General features: G+C 34.8%; 4 protein-coding genes across 4 annotated transcripts; 1 reads left to right on the plus strand and 3 right to left on the minus strand.

Moving 5' to 3' along the window:
- The first annotated feature begins 1,596 nt into the window (after positions 1-1,596).
- LOC114173148 (dirigent protein 21-like) lies at positions 1,597-2,455 on the plus strand. Its single transcript, XM_028057395.1, has one exon. It carries the CDS (start codon positions 1,658-1,660, stop codon positions 2,246-2,248), a length of 591 nt encoding a protein of 196 aa, XP_027913196.1. The 5' UTR covers positions 1,597-1,657; the 3' UTR covers positions 2,249-2,455.
- A 290-nt stretch (positions 2,456-2,745) lies between these two features.
- LOC114187335 (scarecrow-like protein 3) lies at positions 2,746-4,020 on the minus strand. The gene has a single exon (XM_028075560.1). The coding sequence runs from the start codon at positions 4,018-4,020 to the stop codon at positions 2,746-2,748; it is 1,275 nt and encodes a 424-aa protein (XP_027931361.1).
- A 2,007-nt stretch (positions 4,021-6,027) lies between these two features.
- LOC114173140 (scarecrow-like protein 3) lies at positions 6,028-8,036 on the minus strand. The gene is made up of 2 exons (XM_028057382.1): positions 7,887-8,036; positions 6,028-7,374 (listed from the first exon to the last, which is right to left on the minus strand). Exons 1-2 carry the CDS (start codon positions 7,894-7,896, stop codon positions 6,053-6,055), a joined length of 1,332 nt encoding a protein of 443 aa, XP_027913183.1. The 5' UTR covers positions 7,897-8,036; the 3' UTR covers positions 6,028-6,052.
- A 3,207-nt stretch (positions 8,037-11,243) lies between these two features.
- On the minus strand, positions 11,244-21,761 carry LOC114195742 (crossover junction endonuclease MUS81). Its single transcript, XM_028086574.1, has 15 exons — positions 21,398-21,761; positions 20,635-20,723; positions 20,445-20,523; positions 20,235-20,321; positions 20,008-20,133; positions 19,272-19,497; positions 18,296-18,449; positions 18,060-18,178; positions 16,553-16,701; positions 16,149-16,206; positions 13,975-14,133; positions 13,413-13,492; positions 12,862-13,099; positions 12,282-12,368; positions 11,244-11,567 (listed from the first exon to the last, which is right to left on the minus strand). Exons 1-15 carry the CDS (start codon positions 21,589-21,591, stop codon positions 11,463-11,465), a joined length of 1,950 nt encoding a protein of 649 aa, XP_027942375.1. The 5' UTR covers positions 21,592-21,761; the 3' UTR covers positions 11,244-11,462.
- Positions 21,762-22,554: the final 793 nt, after the last annotated feature.

Genomic DNA, 22,554 nt, shown 5'->3' on the forward strand with positions numbered 1-22,554 from the left:
AATACATGCAAAATCACTCATTTCATGATTTAACATAGTAATCCAAGCAAACATGTGGAAAACATCCAAGAATAGAGAAGAAAACAGGACCTGGGCACATTCTCGCCCAGTTCACGCTCAGGCTGAAAGGTCTCGCTCAAGCGAGAGGGGTCTTTCGCTCAGGCGAGCTCCTTTTGCCTAGGCGAGAGCTCGAAAAGTGGGAACAGTGGCATTCGCGTTCTCTCGCTTAGGCGATGCCTCCTCGCCTGAGCGAGATGGACTATCACTCAAAACAGGAGCTTGTCGTCTGAGCGACAACTCGTGCAAGTTCCAAGGAGCAACTTCTGGTACTCTCGCTTGGGCGAGATTGGCTCGCCTAGGCGAAAATACTAGAGTTCTCCACTGTTCACGCGTGCAACAGCTAGCCATATGAACCAAATGATATGTTAACAGATTCCCAATCGAATAAAACAAGTGGAAAATCGAAAGAACAAACGAAACCCTAGCTTCCCTTACATGGAAAAAGCTAGTCAAACGATTTTGACACCCAAACAGTTGAGCATAGTAGCTCTAGGAGTAGATTCGAGAGCTGAAAAACAATGGAACAGATTTAAGACAAGCTCCCTACGATGAACCCTAACTAAAAACACGAAAATACGACTAGGGGAAAGAGTATACGGGTTGAAGACCACTTACATGACGCGGGAACGAAGTCGAGCTAGATTGAAGAGGAAGGAGGTCCAAATCCTAGCAGAGCTTCTGAAAGCAGTTCAAAAGAGAGTGTAGGGTGGTTGTTTTCGCAAGTGAGTGCAGAATGAGAGTTTTTGGCTACTTTAGGGGCCTTGACACCCTATGGGTCAGTCTTAGACCCATCTGATTATGATAGGTCCTTAAAATTATGACAGAAAAGAAAAAAAATAAAGTGAGCCTTACCGGGAAAGCCATGACTCCCCTATATCTATAAGAAGGTCCACCTATGATTAGAGAGATCTTTTTGTAATATTCGAATCATTATAATATTGTCGAGAAATTTTATATTATTTCTTTAAAATGTATCTAAATTTTAAATATATTATTTTGATTTTTTCGTAAGATCCTCGTGTATATATATATATATATATATATATATATATATATATATATATATATATATATATATATATATATATATATATATATATATATATATAACTCTGATATGTTATCATTATAGTTTAATTAATTTGTATGGAAGAAATAAATTATATTTTAAGTACATTGAGATTTATTTTTAAAAATATAAAAATATTTATTAGCGTTTAGAGAATGGATGCTTATTCTTATATTTAAAACGTGTGCCATGCTTATTCATATATATATACTTTCGAATTTATAAACACAGTTTTCAAGATTGAATCTCAAGGGTTATAATACAACTTTAACTCACGTGTCATCGCAAACGTTTCGCTCATGACAAGTGTCTCTCATATTAAATTTTCATGACAAAAATGTTTGAAAAAGTAAATATCATTATTTTATTTTATTTAGTTAATATTTTAAAAGAAAAAAAAGGGTCTCCATCTTGCTTTTCTGTCCCTCGCAAAATTCGTGGGTAATAAAAAAATGAAACACAGTATCAAACAAATGTTGACTCTCTGTACAAGTGAACACTTTATCTAAGCACAACCCTGGTACAACAATGGAAGAGCTAACAACAATGGGTCTTCCTCTTAGATTCTTGTTCTTTCTCTCTCTCGCTCTGTTCTCCACACTCCCAAACCATCTTCAAGCATCGTTCTCTCACGAATCCCACATCGAACTTCCATCAGAAACTCAGCGTTCTTCGCAGAAACAGACTCACCTTCACTTCTTCTACCATGATCTTCGAAGCGCCAAGAACCCCTCCATTGTGCAGATCGTGGCCACCCCCAAGAACGTCCCCAACGGCTTCGGCTCCACTTTCGTCATGGACGATCCCATGACGGAAGGCCCGGACCTCAGCTCCAAGCCCGTTGGGAGGGCCCAGGGGCTTTTTGGCCTGGCCTCTCTCAACGACCTGGGCATGTTCATGCTCATCAATTTCGCTTTCACGGAAGGGGACTACGCCGGAAGCTCCTTGAGCATGCTCGGCCGGAACCCCATATCGGAGCAGAACAGAGAGATGCCCATCGTCGGTGGCACCGGCGTGTTCAGGTTCGCCACCGGCTATGCTATAGCCAACAGTGTCGATCAAATTTCTACCCCCGAGCATTTTGTGGTGGAGTACAATGTCACTGTGCGCCATGGTTAATGTCGTGTACCAGACCTTTTCTGGGTTTCTGGCTTCATCTTTCACCTCTCGCTTGCATCTACGATTCATCTAGAAAAAAAAAAACAACAGAAAATACTGGTCTTTTTATTACCGGTACTGTAGTTACTCTTTGGTTAGGTACTGGAACAACACCACTTATTCAGAAATATCAGTTGCTTGTTTGAACTTGGGAGTTTTTTGGATTCTCTTTTGAACTATTAGATCTGTGTTTCATATATAAAAGAAAAAACTACTAAAAACAGACCATTCAATATGCATAAGAGAACTAGTTGTTCAAACAATCCAGTCCAAGAAGCATGTGACCATTCAATGTGGTTTGCTTCGCCGTCATAGAATTGCTTAAATCAAAAGGACTAACACCAAACATCCAAATTTATAGATAAAAATAGATACAAATTGCACTATCGTTTAAGGGATAACTGAACCCAATATAGTTTATGCCCTATCAGATGTGCATGGCACTGCCATACCCTTTCTTACATAACCATGTTATTCATCTTCTGAACTGTCCATGCTGACACAGAAAAGAGAGGTTTATCATTCCAGCATACAAACAAACAATTATTCTCTGGACAGAGTCTGTATCCATTTCCATATCCATGCAACTGTTTTGATGCTTGCATGATCCCATGATGGCTGATATGTCTCTTCCCAAACCCGGCCATTTCTAGCTTTGGGATCCAAGTCTCAAGTTTCTCATGCCTCTCCTTTCTCTCAACTCCTTCACCTGCAACAATGTTCTTTATTTCTTGCCCCAGTAGAGTCCTTTCCATGATGTTTCTCTGTACTAGTGTTGTTGAAACAGTTGATTCCAAACAGTTGAACAATGCACCGTAAAAGTCCAATGCTTTGTCAACCCTTTCTGTCAAAGAGCCATTCACATTGGATTCTTGTTCAGTAACCACCATCACTCTAGGTTGGAGTTTCCACAGGCCCTTTAGAAAGTGCATCATCTTGGTTGAAGTAGAACACAGAGGAAGTTGTAACAACGATGATTCAGAACTGGGGTAGGTCTTTTGTTTCCCAAGCATCTCAGCAAATGTCCTTTGATGCATTGGTTCTTCCTGCGAGCTCCTGATGCAGACCACTGCATCATCAGTGGCCAGAAGAGTGTGCAGCTGAAGCACTGAGCTGATTGCAAGAGCCTCTCCTTTCTGCACAGGCAATTCTTCAAGGTCGAGATTCTCCAAACTGCTTACAATAGCATTGAATTCGAGTTTGAAGTTTAAACTTTTAGCTTCTACTCTTAGTTGAGTGTCCACTTGCTCTAGAATTTCCCTCTTCTCATGTATGCCTGTGATTTTCAGAACTGAGGGGCTCCTCAGGCTTTCTTTTAATCTATGCATAAGATAAATCCACTGAGCAGCATCAGATGCACAGAGATCAATGACATGGATCACTTCTTCTCCTTCAACAGCTTCAGCAATGGCATGACTTGTGATTACATATGCAGTCTTTAAAAATGGATACAGGTCATAGAATGTCTTCTTGACAAGTTGTTCTTCCGAGGTTGACATTGTCTTTGACAAATTGACAGCTTTAGGTACTCCCTGCAAATTTTTCAGAACTTGGAAAGCTAAACCCTCACTAACATAGGTGGCTACCCTTTGCATTGCATCACCATAAGGGGATGCAATGTGAGCAATATAGTCCAGTCCAGTATCTGCATTCATGATGCTTCCTGATTCAATAAACTTGGCACATGCATTAAGAATACGGGCCAGGTATTTATCCCTATCTTCCCCATTCATATCTTTGAGCCACGGGTATGGTGAATCTAACATATAAGAGATAGCTTTTTGTAACACATTATTACTATGTAAAATGTTGTAAGTTCGTAGAAAAACAAGGTTACATGGGATATGTAAAATGTTGTACTCTGTAGAGAGAGTATATTACCTGTGTCCATAAGTTTGTCGTTGGGCAGCCAAAAGACAATGTACACCACCAAGCAACTTCTCTAGTTCTCACTACATTGCCAATCCTATTGCAGAACACAGATGAACATTCCGAGAGCATTTGAAGTACCTATGAGTGCAAGTAAAGCTTCACAGAGAATATGATCTTGGGTTTTATGGGTTAAGCAAACCAGTAGAAGTTAAAATTCTTGTCATGAACGACATCTGCATCAAGTTAGGAACAATGAAAAGAGTTGTTCTTGTCACCATTGATTTCGACCATAATTGGTTGCTTCACCCAATAAGATGAGCATTTAGCTGGACAAATCGGGTGTCTAAGTCCAATTCAAGTACAATCCAACAATGTCTAAACGGTTCCTTGCGTCGTAGTGTCTTAGTGTCCTCCAAACCAGTATTGTTTAGCTGCATATAAAAGGTTATCTAGTAGTCACAGATAAGGACATTGTTAGAAGAAGTTTGTTTGCAAAGGAAACAAACATGGTGTCTCCATTACTCCCTAGTTTATGGAGCGAGAATGAGACAACTCCTAAGAGACCAAATGTAGATAAAATATAATATGTTGATTTATGTAAAAATGTTCTAGCACCATTTGTCAATAGTATAAATTTTATCTTAAGGATAAACATAGGTTTTGTATAATATACCACAAGGGAGCAGTATTCAAACAAAGTTGCCTTGTGTTTTGAGATACACGACCTTCTTATGTAAAACTAAAGTCATCAACTATAGGTCTAAACAATGCTATATATGCTGAAGGAGAAAGCAAGGCTTAATGTCTTGTAATTTTCCTATATGGACATGGAAATCTACTAAAGTATATGCAATGTAACCGCATAAAAGCAAGAGTCCTTTCCAAAGCAATGCTGAAGATGATGAGTATTTCACGAGATTATGGATATGTGAATCGGTTAAATCTAGGTACCAAGTAGGGTCAAAACATGGAATAGGAACAAAAAGTGGAGTTCTAGATAATAACTACTATATTGATGAATTGCACTATATTGATATTTTTGAAGCATTTGACGGTCATAAGAGATGTTGATGAATAAGATGTCTTGTCATGTAAAATATCTATCGCATCCGAAGTATTGTCTATATTGGAAGCCAAACCTTCTTATCCTTCAAAGATTGAAGGAGGAAGGTTAATTTAAATTGTCTTTGGTCTCCACTCGTAAACGTTGTGGGATTATTGAGATACGGAACATTGGCATTGTATGTGGATCTGATGCCTGAACATTTTCTCAATGAACTTGATATTTGAATATTGATGTCGTCTGTGAGAGCAAAAATTCCCTTAGCCCTCAATTGGGAGTTTGTTCCGGTACAAGTTGCTGAGAGCAAAAATTCCCTTAGCCCTCAATTGGGAGTTTGTTCCGGTACAAGTTGCCTTTAAAATGATGCATTCATGCCATCTAATTGTATGCCTAGTTTCTCAAAAATATTTTACAGTTTTTATTGATAACGCCACCACTTTCAGCTATTGTGAATAAAAAGGAGTTTTAGCTAGTGTTATTTCTGTTACTGATATTACTGAAAGAGATACAAACCAAGAGCAGTGATACAAACAAATTTTGTTGGCATATTAGCCCAGGTGAGAATTAAAAGTGAATATTTTACTGAAATGAATTGATATTAACATCAACAGGAATACAAGATGGATTTGTTGTTTGGCTGTTTGAAATCATCAGCAGCAGCTCTAGAGACCAAAAACGTAAAACCCTTTATACATAGAAACAATTAAAAACCTTAAAAAGAAAGAAAGATGAAAATAAAAACCCATCCACCTTCTTGTCTTGTTGATTCCTTCATTTTAGACCTCTTGAAATCCATGGCAATGCAAATCCAGCACATATATATGAACAATTCATCTCCTAAAACTCCAAGCAGATACTGAAAACAATGGTCTATCGCTCCAGCAAACAAGCAAACAATCATTCTCTTCTCTAAATTTGTATTTATTACTATATCTCTGCAACAGATTCTTTGCTTCAATCCTCCCATTGTAGCTCAATGGCACCTTCACAAAACCAGCCATTTCAAGCCTTGGAATCCATTTTTCAAGTTTCTCATGTCTTTCCTTTCTCTCAACTCCCTCACAAGCAATGATATTTTTTATCTGCTCTCCAAAAAGCATCCTCTCAAGTTTTTGCCTCTCAACTGAAGTTCTCATCACAGTGGAGTCCAAGCAGTCAAACAATGCACTGTAAAAGTACAATGCTCTATCAACTCTCTCCATCAAATTTGATCCATTCATATTTGATTCTTGCTCAGTCACCACTAAAAGTTTTGGATTCAGCTTTCTCATGGCCTTCAGAAGATTCCCCATCTTAGGTGAGGCACCAAAGGAAAGAGGCGACAATGCAGAATCAGGACTCAATATATATGCATTGATCATATCTCTCTCAAGCCACTCTGCAAAAGTCCTTTGGCCCAAATGCACTGCTCTCTGCAGATTCATGGATGCTGCTGCCACTGCTGGTGAGATTCTTCCACCCATGTCATCATCAGTGGAAAGAAGCAGATGCAGCTGAAGAACAGAAGTTATTGCAACTGCATCTCCAGTTTTAACAGGTAACTTCTCAAAGTCAACATCTTCCACTTTGCTAACAACTGGGTAGAACTGCAAAGGAAAATCCAACTTCCCAGCTTCTGATGTCACATGAAAGTTCACCTGCTCCAACACTTCTTTCGATTCATTGATGCCTGTGATTTTCAGATGGGGTGGACCTCCACGACGGTTTTTGAAAGTGAGTAGAAGATCTATCCATTGAGCTGGCTCACAACAATGAAGATCAATGATGTGAACCACTTTTTCACATTCCATTGCCTCCACAATGGCTTGGTTTGTGATGAGGTATGAGAACTTCAAAAAGGGACACAGCTCGTAGAAGCATTTCTCAGCAAGGATATCGTCTTGAGAGAGTGATGTTTTTGAGGGACTGATAGATTTATACACACCTGGTAAATGTTTTATTATCCTGTGTGCAAGTGCTACACTGAAATAACTCACCATTCTTTGCACTGCATTGCCATCAGGAGATGAAATCTGAGATATGTACTCAAGCCCAATATCTGCATTCTTGATGCTTCCTGATGCAACACATTTGGCACAGTCAATAAGAAGGCTTATTGGATTTAATCCCTGGGAATCCAATCTCAACTCCCTCAACCACTGGCATGGTGAACCTGTTCAATCCATAGTAGTTGGAATCAGCATAAGTAAGACCCTTAAAAGCAAAATTCTTACTATAAAAAAGTCATCAACTTCATGGGGTAATTATTTCTGCTCTTTCATCAAACTCACACTGTGTAGAAGAGAAGTTAGTTGAAGAGAAAAGTATATTTTTCATATGGAAAAGTAAACAGTAATAATAATGCCTGCCTAGATATCTATCTCATATTGAGTAATTGATCAACTTATCATGCACCAAATTGGTTACTTATTTATTTCTGTTAGTTCAGAATTTCACTTCAATTTTGGTGACTTCAGTATTACACTTCTAACAACAGTGTTATGCTCTGGATTTCTTTCCATTACTTCGGAAATGCTTAAAACTTTCAAACAACTATTTAACTATCACATCATTAGGAGAACCAAGTGAAGCATATGAACAGTTTCAACTTTCTTTCTATTGTTTTCTGTTCTCAATGCAGCATTCTCTTTAGCCATGAAAACAAAACCAAAAAAAAATCATTACCTGAGTCCATGAGGTGAAACCTGGACAGAAAATCAATAGTCACACCACCAACTGCAAAATAATAACAGTTAATTTGCAACTAAACCAAAAATCCAAAACTGTTACCCGGCTAGTTGCAAAGCTCTGAAGTGTTTGTTATGAGGGGTTTTATAAGAAAGTTTTGTCTTTGAAGAGTTTCTGAAGAATGAAGAATGGACAAGAAAAGGGGTTGATAATGTCACCTCTCATTTGTCATTCTTCTGGTGCAGCAAGGAATATGCAGTTTCTGAATTTCTGGGTCCTCTCTACCTAGATTTGTCTCTTTGTAGAGTACAACATTTTAGTGCTGGCCAAAAACAGGTATCATTGTCAAAAACAAGCATGTCCAAACAGGACATAGTTGTTCCATAGTGGTAGATGATGAGGATAGCAAGGAAAACCTTAGGAAGATCCTCCAAAACATAATTGGATTCATGTTGAAAGCTAAAACCTCCACTTGGTGACTTCTCCTTGGATAGAGGACAGAACAAACAAGTCAATACCTGAGTTTGAGAGGAAACTGTGTTAAGTTTTTCTTTCAGTTGAATTGTTTATTGTTTGGATGTGTTTTGTTTCATCAAAACATAAGCTGGATTTGTCTTATATGTTTTTGTTTGTGAGTCTAATATAAGTGTTCAACTTTGCTAGTCATGTTCATGTATTTAATAGGTATTCATGCAGAAATATTCATTATAATTTTCTCTTTTAATTTCTGAGCTGTGATTTTAATTTTATGATTCCCAATTTTAACTAATTTATAATTACTTTAATTCTCAAATTTACATTTATCCATGATACCTTAAATAAAAAATATCAGGTCTAAAGTTTCATCTGATCAACATGAAATATATGTAAAATTGAATATTGGATAAAACTGTGAATTTCTTAAAATATGAAGCCTAAACTTGCAGGAAAAAAAAATAGAGAAATCAAGAGACAATGTTATGAATAAAAAATGTAACAAAAAACAAAAAATTGCAACATTTGGTGCTAAAACATAATTTAAATCGAAGAAACAATGCTAAAAAGTATATATGCTCACCACTCATTATTCAAGAGAATTTTGAGTGAAGTTCAGGTGCAGTATTATCATAATTAAATATAGACCTACTGACTGTAGAAGCATTTGATTTGAAGATAATAATTAATAATAACATGATATGCGAAAAAGTTAAGAAAAAACAGAGATAGTTCTCTTTTTCATAATCTATCATTTTCATGTAATTAACATTTCGTTCTATTTCTTTAAAATAATTTTTCATATACCATCTCCATTGACTCTCATAATGACAATATTTTATTTTATATTAAGTATTAATTTTTCATAACTTGCTCAATCTCAATAAATTTAAATTATAGTTATTTTAAATTGAAAATGAAAATGTGTGTAAGGCATGCATGGCTTTTCATAAATTATAATTGAAATTAAAATCAATATAAGACAAAAATATTTTTTATTTTTGCACTATTCGTTATCTAGTGGACATTATTATAGTAATGCTTAGGAAATTAAAAAGTTAAAAAATTAAAACTAAACAAATTTCACATGGAAGTTATAAACATGATTAACTTTTCCTAAACTTCTTTTAAAATACATCACTAATACAATATAACATGTGAATGAGATTAACACAACATATATCAACAATCATATACATTCTGAATATATCTATTAAAAAAAGTAAAATTATAATAAAAAAATATCAAAGACTAAAGTAAAATATATGTGGATAAAAGTAACTACTAAATTAACAACGTATACAAGTACAAGTTACGATGACGACTTGTATATTAAATGCGAAATTAGGATAATTTATCCTACGATAAGCTGAATCCTACCATTTTATAAATTTAATGTAAAATAATAAATGAAAAACTTTTATATTTATGAATTTAAATTTTAATATATAAATGAGTAATTTTTAAATATTAAAACTAAACATTCTTTTAAACAATAAAGGGTTAAATATGTTTTTGGTCCCTTAACTTTTAGTGAAAATTTGAATTAGTCTCTCTTTAAAATTTTAGACTAAATTTAGTCTCCCAAATTTAGTCCCTTAAGTTTATTTAACGTTTCAAATACTTTTCATGGTAGTATTTGAATTATTTACATCATTTGACTTATTTTACTCTAATGTTAGCTAAGAAACGTTTATAAAACGTAAAATTAACTTAACAAAATCTTGTTAAAAAAACTAAATTTACACAGTTTTTAAAGATAGAGGACTAAATTGGTTTAAAGTTTCGAAAAGTAATTAATTTTAATTTTTACTAAAAGTTAAAAGGAAAAAAATATATTTAACCCGATAATGAATGAGGATTTGTGTTAATTTTATATTGTAAAGTAACTTTTTTTTGTTGAACCGGAAATATCTTGACATCGGGTGTTTCGGAATATAATTTTAAAGAATTGGGTGTCCTAAATATAATTTTAAATATCTACCTAAACGCTAAATTCGAAATGTAGCTTTTATATTTTTCGGATTCAGTATTTAGAAAGATATTTTTTGGAAATATCTTTTAAACACCGAAAAATAATAAAAATAAAGAGATGGGGAGAATTTTATTATAATTTAATAAGGGGTACTGGTGCAGAAAGAAATAGCCCGTATGCACCTTACAGCAACAACGAGCTTCGAACCATAATATAACTTTTGCTGGAATGAAACAAAGTAGGCCTGGATGTTGTTTCTTCTTGCACCTCATCAAATACATGAATTTACAGATTTTATTTTAAAATAATGCATCTAAATCATGCAATTGAATAGGTATCTTTTCATATCCCCATGAGCTCCATTAGTACACTTAATAATTGTTCATACGATTTAAAAAAACAAAATAAATACTTACAATTGACAGTTTTTAAAAGATCAAATTAAAAGTTTATAGAACATTAATTAATTATTTTGCGTATCTTAAACTTGCTAAAGTCATGAGTGCATTCATTGATTTTGTATAATGTCAATAGAGCACAATCATTTAAACCAATCACCTCACTTCAGTGATACATGTGAAAGGTATTATCAAAGTCCAGAATCCAGATCCTTTGTTAAGTTTTTTTGATACTATTATCTTTTGAATACTAAAATACACTATGTTAATACTTCAAAAATATTTTTAATATATTTTGAAATTTTGAAATCAGTGTGACCATCAAGATATTTAAAAGACATAGTTAAAAAACAACACAAAAAATTTAATAGAAAATCTAAATTCATATTATCATTTCTATTAGTCACACCAAGCTTAATCATATTTAATAATTTTGAAGGAATTAAAAAAGCACTGTTCTTTTTGCAGGCCTAAAGCAAGAGGGACTAAATATATTTAATTTAATTAATAATATTAATCATAGTTATGTGATAAAAAACAATTAACTCCTATGCAACATATATACGGGAATATTTTCTTTACAAAATATACAAAATTGCTGGCAAACTAAACCTCGGTTACAGTGCCAACAATTTTACAAATATGTTATTCAATGAGAAGTGATGGAGTACACAAAAATATGGTATCCAAAAATCCAACTTTAAGGGAGAATGAATGTAATGCAAGTTAGGTGCCCCAAATGAACTGAAAAATGTTCCTACTGGCAACTGCATTGATCATGTTGTTACTCTGTTTTCGAAGCATCTCCTCCTGGGCACGACCATCACCGTCCTAAACAAATCAAACAATTAGAACGGATAAAATTAGAAGCGGAAGGGAGCAGAAGTTAGTGACAGAGCTGCTAAGAATGTGCTGAAAGAACGCCATAAACACTCTATCAGCTTTTAAGAAATAGAGCCGGATCCAGATCCATGATTCTGGAAATTCCAGCTTTATCATATCCATACTACTGAGTAGTGAATACTGATATACTTGGAATCAAAATTCATTACTTTGAGTTCTACTTTAGATAAATCGAATTTCTCACCACTTATGCCAGTATTGTGTACAAACTTGTGAAACAAGAATGTTACCCAAAGTGCACTATTTAATTCAAATTCAATTCAAAAGCTACCAAAGATTGTCCAAATCCTAGTTATTAAACCAAAAAGTTGGACATAAGTGGTTAATGTGTTGAACACAAATTTAATTTTTTGGACTCTGCCCAAGTTCACTCTTTGGCGGAAACATTACATGATTAGGTTTTACTTATCTCCTGATCAAGCAGTTTAAAGTGAAACCTTGGGACACCGATGGACCATATCCATGGACCAAAAAGTCCTAATCATAAAACATGATATATTATATGGGTAGAGTAGTGTGTATTGCATCCAAAAACCTTCACTCTATACAAATTTTTGCAGGTAAACCATCCAGTCCAGTCTGAATTAAATTGTCATTCCTAAACAATTGACTTCCTAGAAGGAGAAAGAAATGAGGACTCACGAGTAGTGAGTATGCACGGGCAAGAGAGAAAAGTGTAGGGAACAGATCCAACACAGCCATGGCAATCTCTTCTGTAACTTGTGGGACCTGCATTTGCAAATTCCAAAATGTTTTGAATAAAAATAGTAATTATAGGATGAAAATCATGGGTATTAGAGTTATCACATCCAATTTTACAAGTAATTGCAATTCATTACGTAAAACAAAGGTTAACAACAAATATGTTGCTCAGTGGAATTGCAGAAGACCAAAAGCAACCGTGTCATCCAGCCAGTTCTTGGTCATATTTCAATACACCGTCAAAGTAAAATTTGAGGATCTATAGAAAAAAGAATACAGTTTCTCCAAGTACTAATGAGCAATGATCCAAAAAGAAAACAGAACTCGATTTAAGCTGCGCTATGAGTTCTGAAAATTACCAGTAAATAGCATTTGAAAGCAAAATTACACCCGAAGGTGGTGTAGATGTGTTATTACTTGCAAATTAAAAAGGTACTCAAGGTCAATGGATTCATTTCGTTAGACAAATTAAACAATCAATAGGAAAACAGTTCAAATTAAATTTTTAAATTGTTAGTACCTGCATAAGCTGGATGGCAAATACATCACTAACTGTTGTTTTCTCAACGTCTTGACACCTTTTGATAAATTCATCAAAAGGAGGACATGTCCCAGACCATTTAACATTGTCTACAAGAACTTCTGACTTGTAATATTGAGAAATTGCTTGGGTAAGATAACCATACTTCTTTAGAGTGTCACCTAAGCCAGTTGTTCTCTGTACATCAAATCCCTCCAGAACCTCTGTTGTAAAACAACTGTACAAGGTAGGATTACAAAGTCTGAAAGGCGATCATTTTGACGTGAACATAAATTGCGAATGTTTTTGAGCTTTTAAAGATATAGGCAAACAATTTGAGTAAGCTTCACTCGAGAAAAATCAAGCAACCCATTCCCATCACTCTGCTACATAAACCTCATGAAATGGAATCACCACAACAAAACCCACCACACCACTAAATAAACAACAAAAATCAATGGAAAATTTCAGGAATAGATGGTTGTTCACTCGCTTGCACCAATCAAAAAGTCAGAAATGATATTTTCAATTATCAATGATAAAATACGTACGCAGTTTTTATGCTCTCAGCAGCTTCAGAAGAATTTGGGTCACCCTCCACAAGATATATCAGCTTCTTCAACCCACACCTCTAAAAATGTGCAATTAAAACGAGAAATGGGGGATGAAGAAGCTATGTCAGTATAGCATGCTTTTAAATTATACATCTGAATAAATTAGGAATAACATGAACATATTCCAAGGAGAAAAGCATAGATCAAACAACACGATTTCTTCACAGCAATAACGTGCCACATTCTTCACCAGTGATATCAAATAACAAAATAAAAAAGGAAATGGTACAACACAACTAAAGTTTCAACTGTTGTAATGATTCAGTAAGAGTGATGTAATTCCTCGACATCATGCCAAAGAATAGAATGTATGACGTTACCAGCCATAGGGTGATATTTCTACCCAAATTCTACAACCAAACATCCATCACTTTGTTTTTAAAAAAAAAAATGTAGGAAAAGAAAGCAAAAGATGTAGAACCATTAGTCTGTGACCAAGTCTGTGACCAGTATATGCTTGCCATCACAAGTTCAAACAAAATTGACAAGTAACAATTACCAGAAGTCTTAACTTTTGATCCTTATAGCGGTTATCCCGGATGGAACTGCGTAGATCATCGATTTTCTTCCTCTCAACAATAAAATCCAACACATATTCGCTGTCAAGAGTCTTATGGCGTGCTATCCAAATCCCATCTCCAACTGGCAATCGTCGAACCTGTATACGAATCAACTAGATGATTTTCTTCATCTTCTAAATAGCATGTCAAAATGCATCTTTCATCCACTCAGGAGAGAGAAAGAATAATAAGTAAAATGAATAGAGATTATCTCATAAGCCAAAATCAACTTATGCAGTGAACTTTTAAAAAAGCTCTTTCATCTAACATTTCCTGAACGTAAAGTGCATAAGTTGATTTTAGCTTATAGGAGGAGTTCAATTCATTTTACTTTCCTATTTTTTTCTCATTAGTATTTATGGAGAACTTTATCAAAACAAAGACCAAAAAGGGAGTTAATGATAAAATAATAAAAAATCAACACTGAATATCGGAAATATTATACAATAACAAAGGATAAACTAACAAAGGCCAAGATAGATCTTTTAGAATAGGCTGAATGTTGGTGTGATAGCTATTGTCATAGTGCAGTAAATTACTTCACTTTTTAGTTAGTGAATAGTAGACCACCTCCGTCAATTGTGACCTTGGTAGCTTTGGTGGATTGAAATGATGCTCTGGGAAAGCTGATGTTTCATTGAATAGGAGCACAGTAAAATCTATGTATGGAAATGGTCCCCAGGATTATTGTAGGAAATAGAAAGTGTCAAAAGTGTAACAGGTTAGTCGGTTCGTTATTCTTTTCTGCTATCTGGTTTCCTGTAATTCCTATATATAGGTTTTGTGCAAAAGGGGAATTTTTCGAATTGAGATTACCGGTCATAGTCCAATGTAAAAGGAGAAAGCACCTTTGGAGGTATACTTGAATATATTGGAGTTAAGGTGATTCTTTTAGCAATAAAAAAGTATATTCATAATTTCTTTTACCTGTCTGGGTGTTAATTTTTTGGAATAGGAACTATTATCAATATTCCAAGAAAAAGGAACCTAATAGCCACAGGAAGTCTTACAATATCCAGTAATGAGATTGGTAATATGTGAAAAGAAGAAGGTTCTATGCCTCCTCCAACACTCTAAGCTAGCTGCTAGCTATGATACCTTATTTGGTGATCAAACAGATTGGTTCTAAGCATTTTAACTCCAGCTCCCTCTCATGCTCATATAAATCCTGTTTTTAAAGTATATCAACTTGACAAGACAGCAGGAAATTATCACTTGGAGACTGACCTTCCCATGGACTAGCAGGAGGACGCAATTACCTATTCTCCTCTTAAGGATCTGGTGGCTCAATCAATTACTGAGCAGGGAGTGCAGGAGGAAAAGGTTCTATTCAGCAGCAAGACCGGATTGCAGAAGCTACTTCGAAGGATTGTAACCGCTTATAGCCAATTCTTCAGTAGATGGTATTGCCAGACGAGCACATGTCAATAGTTAATGAAGAGAATAAGGTCAGGAGGGTTTATTCTAGGAGGAATAAACAATGGTAGGTGGTTATAATTATGAGTTAGTTACAAGGGTTTTTATTAGAAGATTAATAAATAATTCACAATTAGTTTTATTTGGAGATATATGAGGTTAATGAATCAGTTAAAAGAGATTGCATTTGGAGTTAAATGTGGGAAGTTGTAAAGGCTCTTTAGGAGAAAATAATACCAACTAACTTGTCTCAGTGATAAAGGAACATCCCTTGTAAGAGGACTATGCCCCTTGGGTTCCTTTTCTGTTCATATAAATAGAAGAACCCTCCCTTTCTCATTAATCGACCTATATTTTGTTTTGTTTCCTATTATTCTATTTCCTCTTAAACTGAAAAGCAGCTGCTGAAGGGGGTATATCACTAGGAAAAGCAACAAACAGGTATCCCATTCCCTATACCAAGAGATCATTGCTAACTTAATAGGCATCTGACTCTGAAGTCAAGTTCATGTTCATATTAAAGCAAAATAATACTTACATATGCAAGACCTACGCATGATAGTGACATCTCCCCAAGTGATCACATAGGTCAATGTTAGTTTCCATATAAATATTAGTGTAAACATTCAGTAAGCAATATTTGGGAAGCAATAGGATGTATGGAACTACATGTAGACAATTAAGACATCAAACTCACTTCTATTTTAATTTTAAATTGGCTGCAGATATTCTCAATAATTTTCCTGGATCTTGATCTGAAAAAAAAAAACAAAAAATCCATTGGGGTTATTAGCAGCAAGACCAGAGTGATGTAAATATAACTTAACTGTACATCAAGACATTAAATGATATCAAAGGTTAAAAAAATAGCCTATAATATGTTGGTAAATGGCAACCCAATGAATTGCATGGCAGAATGGCATGATGGAGTGCTTTTACCAGCCAAAGGCATTTTGTGAAGGAGGACTGCTAAGGCAGCTCCATAGGCCACGCCACAGTAGCATGCTTATATGGCAGAATTTTGGCCTTCCACCATTGATAATGCTATACAAATCATATAATATCCTGAGTGAAAATAATAACAGTATTCATGTTACTAACCCCTGAGTGGCAAATTGTTCCCGATCATCCAATATTAAAATTATGTCATAAGCATCCTCAAATCTCTCCCCCAAGCTCAATGGTGGAACATTTAAAATGTTAATCTTTGATACAAGCTCATCCTTGTTAGGATTTTGCATGGAGTGGTCCTAAGATGTTCATCAAGTACCAATATCAAAATTTGTTTCAAAAACTATAAACAACATCACATGAATGCACAAGCAAAATTTAGATAAACGATGTCCATCCTAACTATCCTTTTAACAAGATATCAGAGTCTATCCTAGATTCATTAAAAGTGCCACTCATCGTCTTATCCACACATCATGTCCAATAGGGTTGGACGTGAGGAAGAGTATTGGGGAAAACCCAAGTCCCACATTAACGGTTGATAGCTCTAAAATACAATATATAAATATATAAGGCAATTTTCACCTTACAAGTTGGTTTTTTAGAGTTGAATTAGGTCTAAATCCTTTCATAAGAATAATAAAATGCACATGCTACAAACATGAACACATGAGCATATCTTATCGTCTTTAAGATTTACCGTTTATATTTTTACTTATGTCTTAGTTATGCATTATTGAAGATGACGCAACCTAGTTGGTAATGGCTTCAAAAGTGCCACACATGGGTCTGAGAAGGGAATCCATGAGGTCGACACAAGACTATCAACAGAGGAAGCTTTTGGCTAAATAGAAAATCTCAAAATATCTAGAGTTTGGGGTTGGGGTTGGGGGTTGGCTAGAAGAAAGGTGACCGGGTATTTTTGGTTAGCTGAAGATGCAGGAAGGCAGCTAAAAAAGTTTAAAACTAGAACATATAAGCATAAGAAAAAGAACAGGTTTTGAACTGCGAGCAAGGGATAAAAAATTTTCTATTGAAGTGATTTGTACACAAGTCCAAGGCTGGAACACATTGGTAACTATCATCATGCACAGTTGTAGATCATAGAAGAAATAAATAGAAGAAATTGAATGAGATAAGATACACGATGAGAGGACAGTAGTCTTATAATATGAATTTCCAAATTTATATTGGATGTAACAGAGGAATCAAGAAAAATGACCAGAGTTGTGAACTTACGTTCAACTAGGGTCTAACGTGCTTAGTTTGATAAATCAGGGCAAGCAGTTCAACTGAAATACTAAATCAGGGCAATAAGCAGTATCATCTTACTTTTGTTCCACACATGTAATTGCATGACATGTACAGATAAAATGAAATGATATTGATGCAACTATTGAACATCTAAGTTCTAGAGTATTTTGTAATGTAATTCAAAAATGAAAATCTGAACATGATACTTGTTAGTAGTTAATCCTTTTGAAAATTCAAAACAATGTACAAAACCTACAAAATTTGTAATTCAAAACAAAAATATTTCTGATCATTCTGAGAACCACTAATCATTATAATTACACACATTAAGAATCTTTTACTATGTTAGAAAGAGTGCACAATATAAAAAGTATATTAATTTAGTAAATAGATCAAACCATACAGATGAAGAGCAAGCTCTCAAGGGGAAAGGAGGAATATCACGTGAACAAATGTTTGACACATGCCCAATGCAAGATGACTGCACAGCTCTGTTCTCTTTTCCAGTGAAGTCTCTAGACCCTGGTAATTTATGAAATGATTAGTGAAGATGAAAGTTTGCTCAGTGTCATTACGAAAATCTGAGATGGGAAAAGAAATATAGTATATACCCCAATCAAGAAACAATTACCAACATACTTAGAGATTCTGGCTGCGAACCATAGACTTCTTGCTCTCGAAGATGACATAAAACAGCTGGCCACAGAGATGAGACATCTTTATCTGGGTGGATTCTGGAAACTTCAATGAAAGCACTATTAATGTATTCCTTGGAGTAACCCAATTGAGTAAACTGCAAAAGAAACAAATTTAATAATCGAAGATAAAAGTACATTTCAATTATCAGCAAAAGAAAAACCATCTGCAAGTGAACCAAAAAGAGAATAAGAGAAACAAATAAGGATATTTTATTACATTAACTTCATGAACCTCCTTTGAATGAAAAGGGATGAAGCATAAACACAGACGGGACTCATAACAGTAAAGTATAATATTGTCGGATACAGTATACAAGAAATAGCATATCATATAGAGAAACTACAATAGTTTAAAATATCTTGAGATGTGTTTGGGGTCAATACTTGCAATTTTTTATGGATTATCACTTCTGTTAATATTTTTCAAATAAATCATTAGATGAACTTATTATTGTGGAGATGGGCAACCATTTACAACTCATAGTAAAAGGGGTTTTTGAAATCCATATCATGGTAGCACCGCTATAGCACTCAAAAAGCGTCCCACTTTTCTATCTAACAGGAATATTTACAACAAACTTGAAGCTTTAATCTTGAGAGGAAGTACTGCAATATAATATCTAATCAAATTTTAGATGTTTGAGTATGATTAATTTCCCTATTTTTGCTTTTTCTTCATCATAGGACTATTTGCAATATTTTATTATCATACCATGCCAATGGTGTTATGAGATCCGCATAGCTGACCTCACATAGTAGGATAAAGCTTCCTTATGTTAGAATTATGATTTTTATAAAATTTATAAATAGAGGTTAGTGTTTTAGGTTTTATGAGGAAATAGAACACATAATTTCTACAATATGAATGTGAAGAAACAAAACAAAGCAACAAGGAATTTAATTAAGAGGAAAAATACCCTCCCAAGGCAATCTAGAGGGACATCCATAGGCTTCTTTTGCTGGGTCAATGGTGACAAAACCTCTGATTCCATATCATGACCATTGGGCTCCACATCCAATGAGTTTTGGTTATCTGTATAAGAAGGAATTTCAACAGAAGCTGACTTCTCTACAGATTCTGCCATTCCAGATCTTGCAAGACAGTCACTAGCTGCTTCCTTGCCTTCTTGAGTTAGCATGTACCTGAACACAAAAAAAAAAAAAAAAAAAAAAATCATCTATGGGGAATTTTCATTTGAACATATTCATGTTTCATTTACAAATCATACCTCAGAATTTAAAATTGTTTAACAAGAACCGTTCTAACAACTGCTCCTTTTACAATTTAGCATCCACTACATTAAATTTTAGACATACATTAGCATTTCTAGGTACATTAATGAATAGAACATCTTAACTCACAACTACAATGTTCAATGGTAAATGAATCACAAATAAAAGTAATGCCTAAAAGGATTTCGTATGTTACAATACACATGGGTCAATTGCTGAAGCACATTCACAAGGAAAATGAGCTCAAACCTAACTCTCAATAAACACATAAGTAGTTATTGGTTCACAGTACGAAGGTTCTCCTAGCAAGTGGATTTTAATATGTGAAAAATAATTAAAAAGGTTAAAGAAAGATTTATATAAAAACGCTAGCAGTACATTGCAAAAAAACAAAAACTTTGGCACAATGGAAACCCATACTTAGCAGGACAGCTTGACTTCACAACTAATCCCTTAGCTATCAAGGTCTTCATGCAATTCCATCCACTATACCAATCCCGTGAAGAACTTCCAAAATGTCCAGGTTTTCCTTTCCCTTTTTCTGGCCTGGTCATGAATAATGTGCTTCATCAAAAGTTGTATACATTTTCACAAATACTTATCTACTTAAAACACAGAAAAAAGAAACAATAAGCAACTAATCATACCCAATTGGCACTCGAGATAGCCCACTAGCTTCAGCAGCATCAATAAGCTCTTGTTTACGCATAAATTCATTCCCGTTTGAAGTCCCCCTATTAAAAAGTAAGTTAAATATTATAATCTAACAAGTTTTACCATGATAAATTCCAAACATTTTTCACCCAGAAAAAAACATATACATTAGTAGCGCATGTGACTGTATTGTGTATTCATACCTGTAAAGGGTTATCAACAATGCATATGCAACAGAGTTCCTTTGAGGCACATAACGTTTGGTTCCTTTACTTTTCTTTCCTATAAGATTGGAGAAAAAGGAAAAATTAGACAGAATTCTGCATAAAAAGAAAAAACAAAGTAAAGCCAATTCAAATAACAGAAAAGAGAAACAGATAGCACCAGACATACCCTTTTTAGTCAAATCTTCAGGTTCAGAACCACCACAACCAGTCCCAAAAAAACCCTGCATAAGCCTCAATATCATTTTCCCCACACCCCTTCCAGAAAACAGAAAAGAGTACCATCAGATCAGTACCCTAAGAAACTCAATTTAAACACCCTTCCTTTGTCCTCAAGTATCCTTACTTCACAAACTCACGAATATATACACAGAACCAATCACTAAATATCCAATAACCCCTTTACAATAAAGTTCAAGCCTCCAAGGTCCACAACCAACCTATCAAATTTTGGATACTTTCCAAATTTTAAATTGTAATTGGAGTTTTGTAATACATGACAACATAATAACCTCACACTTATAATTATAAATGTAGTCTATGACATGTTTCTACATATGATATTAAACATAACAACATAACACCGCAAACAACAACAACAAAGTCTCATCTCGCTAGTTAAGGTCACGTATACATGAATCACAGTATACCATTCGCCTCAGTTAAAGACCAAATCTTCAATGATATAAACATAAAAACATGAAAAGACAAAAATGCACAATTTTTAAACTCCAAAACAAATACGCTGCTTGTCAAAGTGGAACTAAACTCGAATTCCTTAAGCAAGGTCTTCTTCAGTCGAACCTTGGGAACAGAAAGGATGGAACCAACTAAAAGTAGACTAATTTGATTTTCATAATATGCATGTAACTATAATTCTTAAAAGTGTGGCATTACTACGATGAGATGGTGTGGGAGAAACAGAAACGTACTTGACTTGAGAGAAATCTTTGATTGTTAGAATGGGGGTTTTGGAGCTACAGACATTGAAGTGAGCCTTAGAAAGGGTCATTTCGAAGTTATCAGAAATGCCTTTGGGTTGCTCCGCCATTTCCTGCCACTTGTTCCACATGTACGCCGCCAGCTCTTGGTTCTCCGGGCACCGCACCTGAGTCCGGTTCTCCATCGGGTTCGGGTTCGGGTTCGGGTTCGGGTCGTGTTGAAACGAAGGTGAGAGTGGGAATGGTTGCTGTGGCGGGTTTCTGAATCGGGCTACCAGGTTACGGTTGCACAACCATGACGCGCCAGGTTATTCTGCGGTTCACTTTTCAAAATCAAAAGTTTGTAACTAGCTGATTTTCAATTCACGCTTCATGTGTTTCTCCTCTTAGGATGGGCTTGGGCTGGAATCATGGGCCCAAATCAATGAACAATTTGTGGGCAATTGCTTCATACACCTGTAGTGATTAAAATAGCCTTCACCTCTGTTTCAAGAAAACTTAACCCTGGCTAGTCACTTAGGTTACATGAATTGATTCCGCGTGCATTTAATTCCCTGCTTTTTTATCTTAGTTTTCATTCTCTGCTTTTTTTAATCTCAGTTCAGTTTTTTATTCATTAGTTTAATCTTATATTTTCATTTATATTTTGATGAATTGCAATTATATTTGATTATTTTATTGTTAGATTTTTTTTTTTCTATTTCTACAGTTTATTCGTTTTTGTTTACAATTTTCAAGATTCAGTTCCATTATATCCCTCGATCCTAATATGTGCAAGAAATATATTATATAATGAACTTTGCTTGGATGTGTTCACAAGATTGGATCTAGATTAGCCTCTATACTATACTTTTAAGAGGTGACTTAGTTTTGTTTGAAACTAGAGTTTAATAATTTTCACAACTATAAGTGCCCTAAAAGGAGGGAAGTGACCTTCACTATATATTTGTTTTGAAAGCTAATGAGTTTAGGTGGAATTGAACTCAACAAATGGTGAGGTTAGAGGAGAGGATTGAGAAAGATGCTGAACCAAAATAAATTTAAGAATAAATTCTTAGAGAATTTCTTTTATAGAGCATATATAGATTGTTGAACTTATAGGTTTAAACATAAGCTATATATACAAGTCAGTGAAATGAAATTATAAA

The sequence above is a fragment of the Vigna unguiculata genome, chromosome 1 (genome assembly GCF_004118075.2).
Source record: "Vigna unguiculata cultivar IT97K-499-35 chromosome 1, ASM411807v1, whole genome shotgun sequence".
NCBI lineage: Eukaryota > Viridiplantae > Streptophyta > Magnoliopsida > Fabales > Fabaceae > Vigna > Vigna unguiculata.

What these genes read in the sequence shown, in the direction of transcription:
- LOC114195742 (XM_028086574.1), bottom strand. Translation starts at nt 21,591, where the DNA reads ATGGAGAACCGGACTCAGGTGCGGTGCCCGGAGAACCAAGAGCTGGCG. An exon ending in TGAAGATTTGACTAAAAAGG is followed by an intron (nt 20,524 to 20,634) that starts GTATGTCTGGTG and finishes CCAATCTTATAG; the next exon opens with GAAAGAAAAGTAAAGGAACC. An exon ending in GAACAATTTGCCACTCAGGG is followed by an intron (nt 16,207 to 16,552) that starts GTTAGTAACATG and finishes TTTTTTTTTCAG; the next exon opens with ATCAAGATCCAGGAAAATTA.
- LOC114187335 (XM_028075560.1), bottom strand. Translation starts at nt 4,020, where the DNA reads ATGAATGGGGAAGATAGGGATAAATACCTGGCCCGTATTCTTAATGCA.
- LOC114173148 (XM_028057395.1), top strand. Translation starts at nt 1,658, where the DNA reads ATGGAAGAGCTAACAACAATGGGTCTTCCTCTTAGATTCTTGTTCTTT.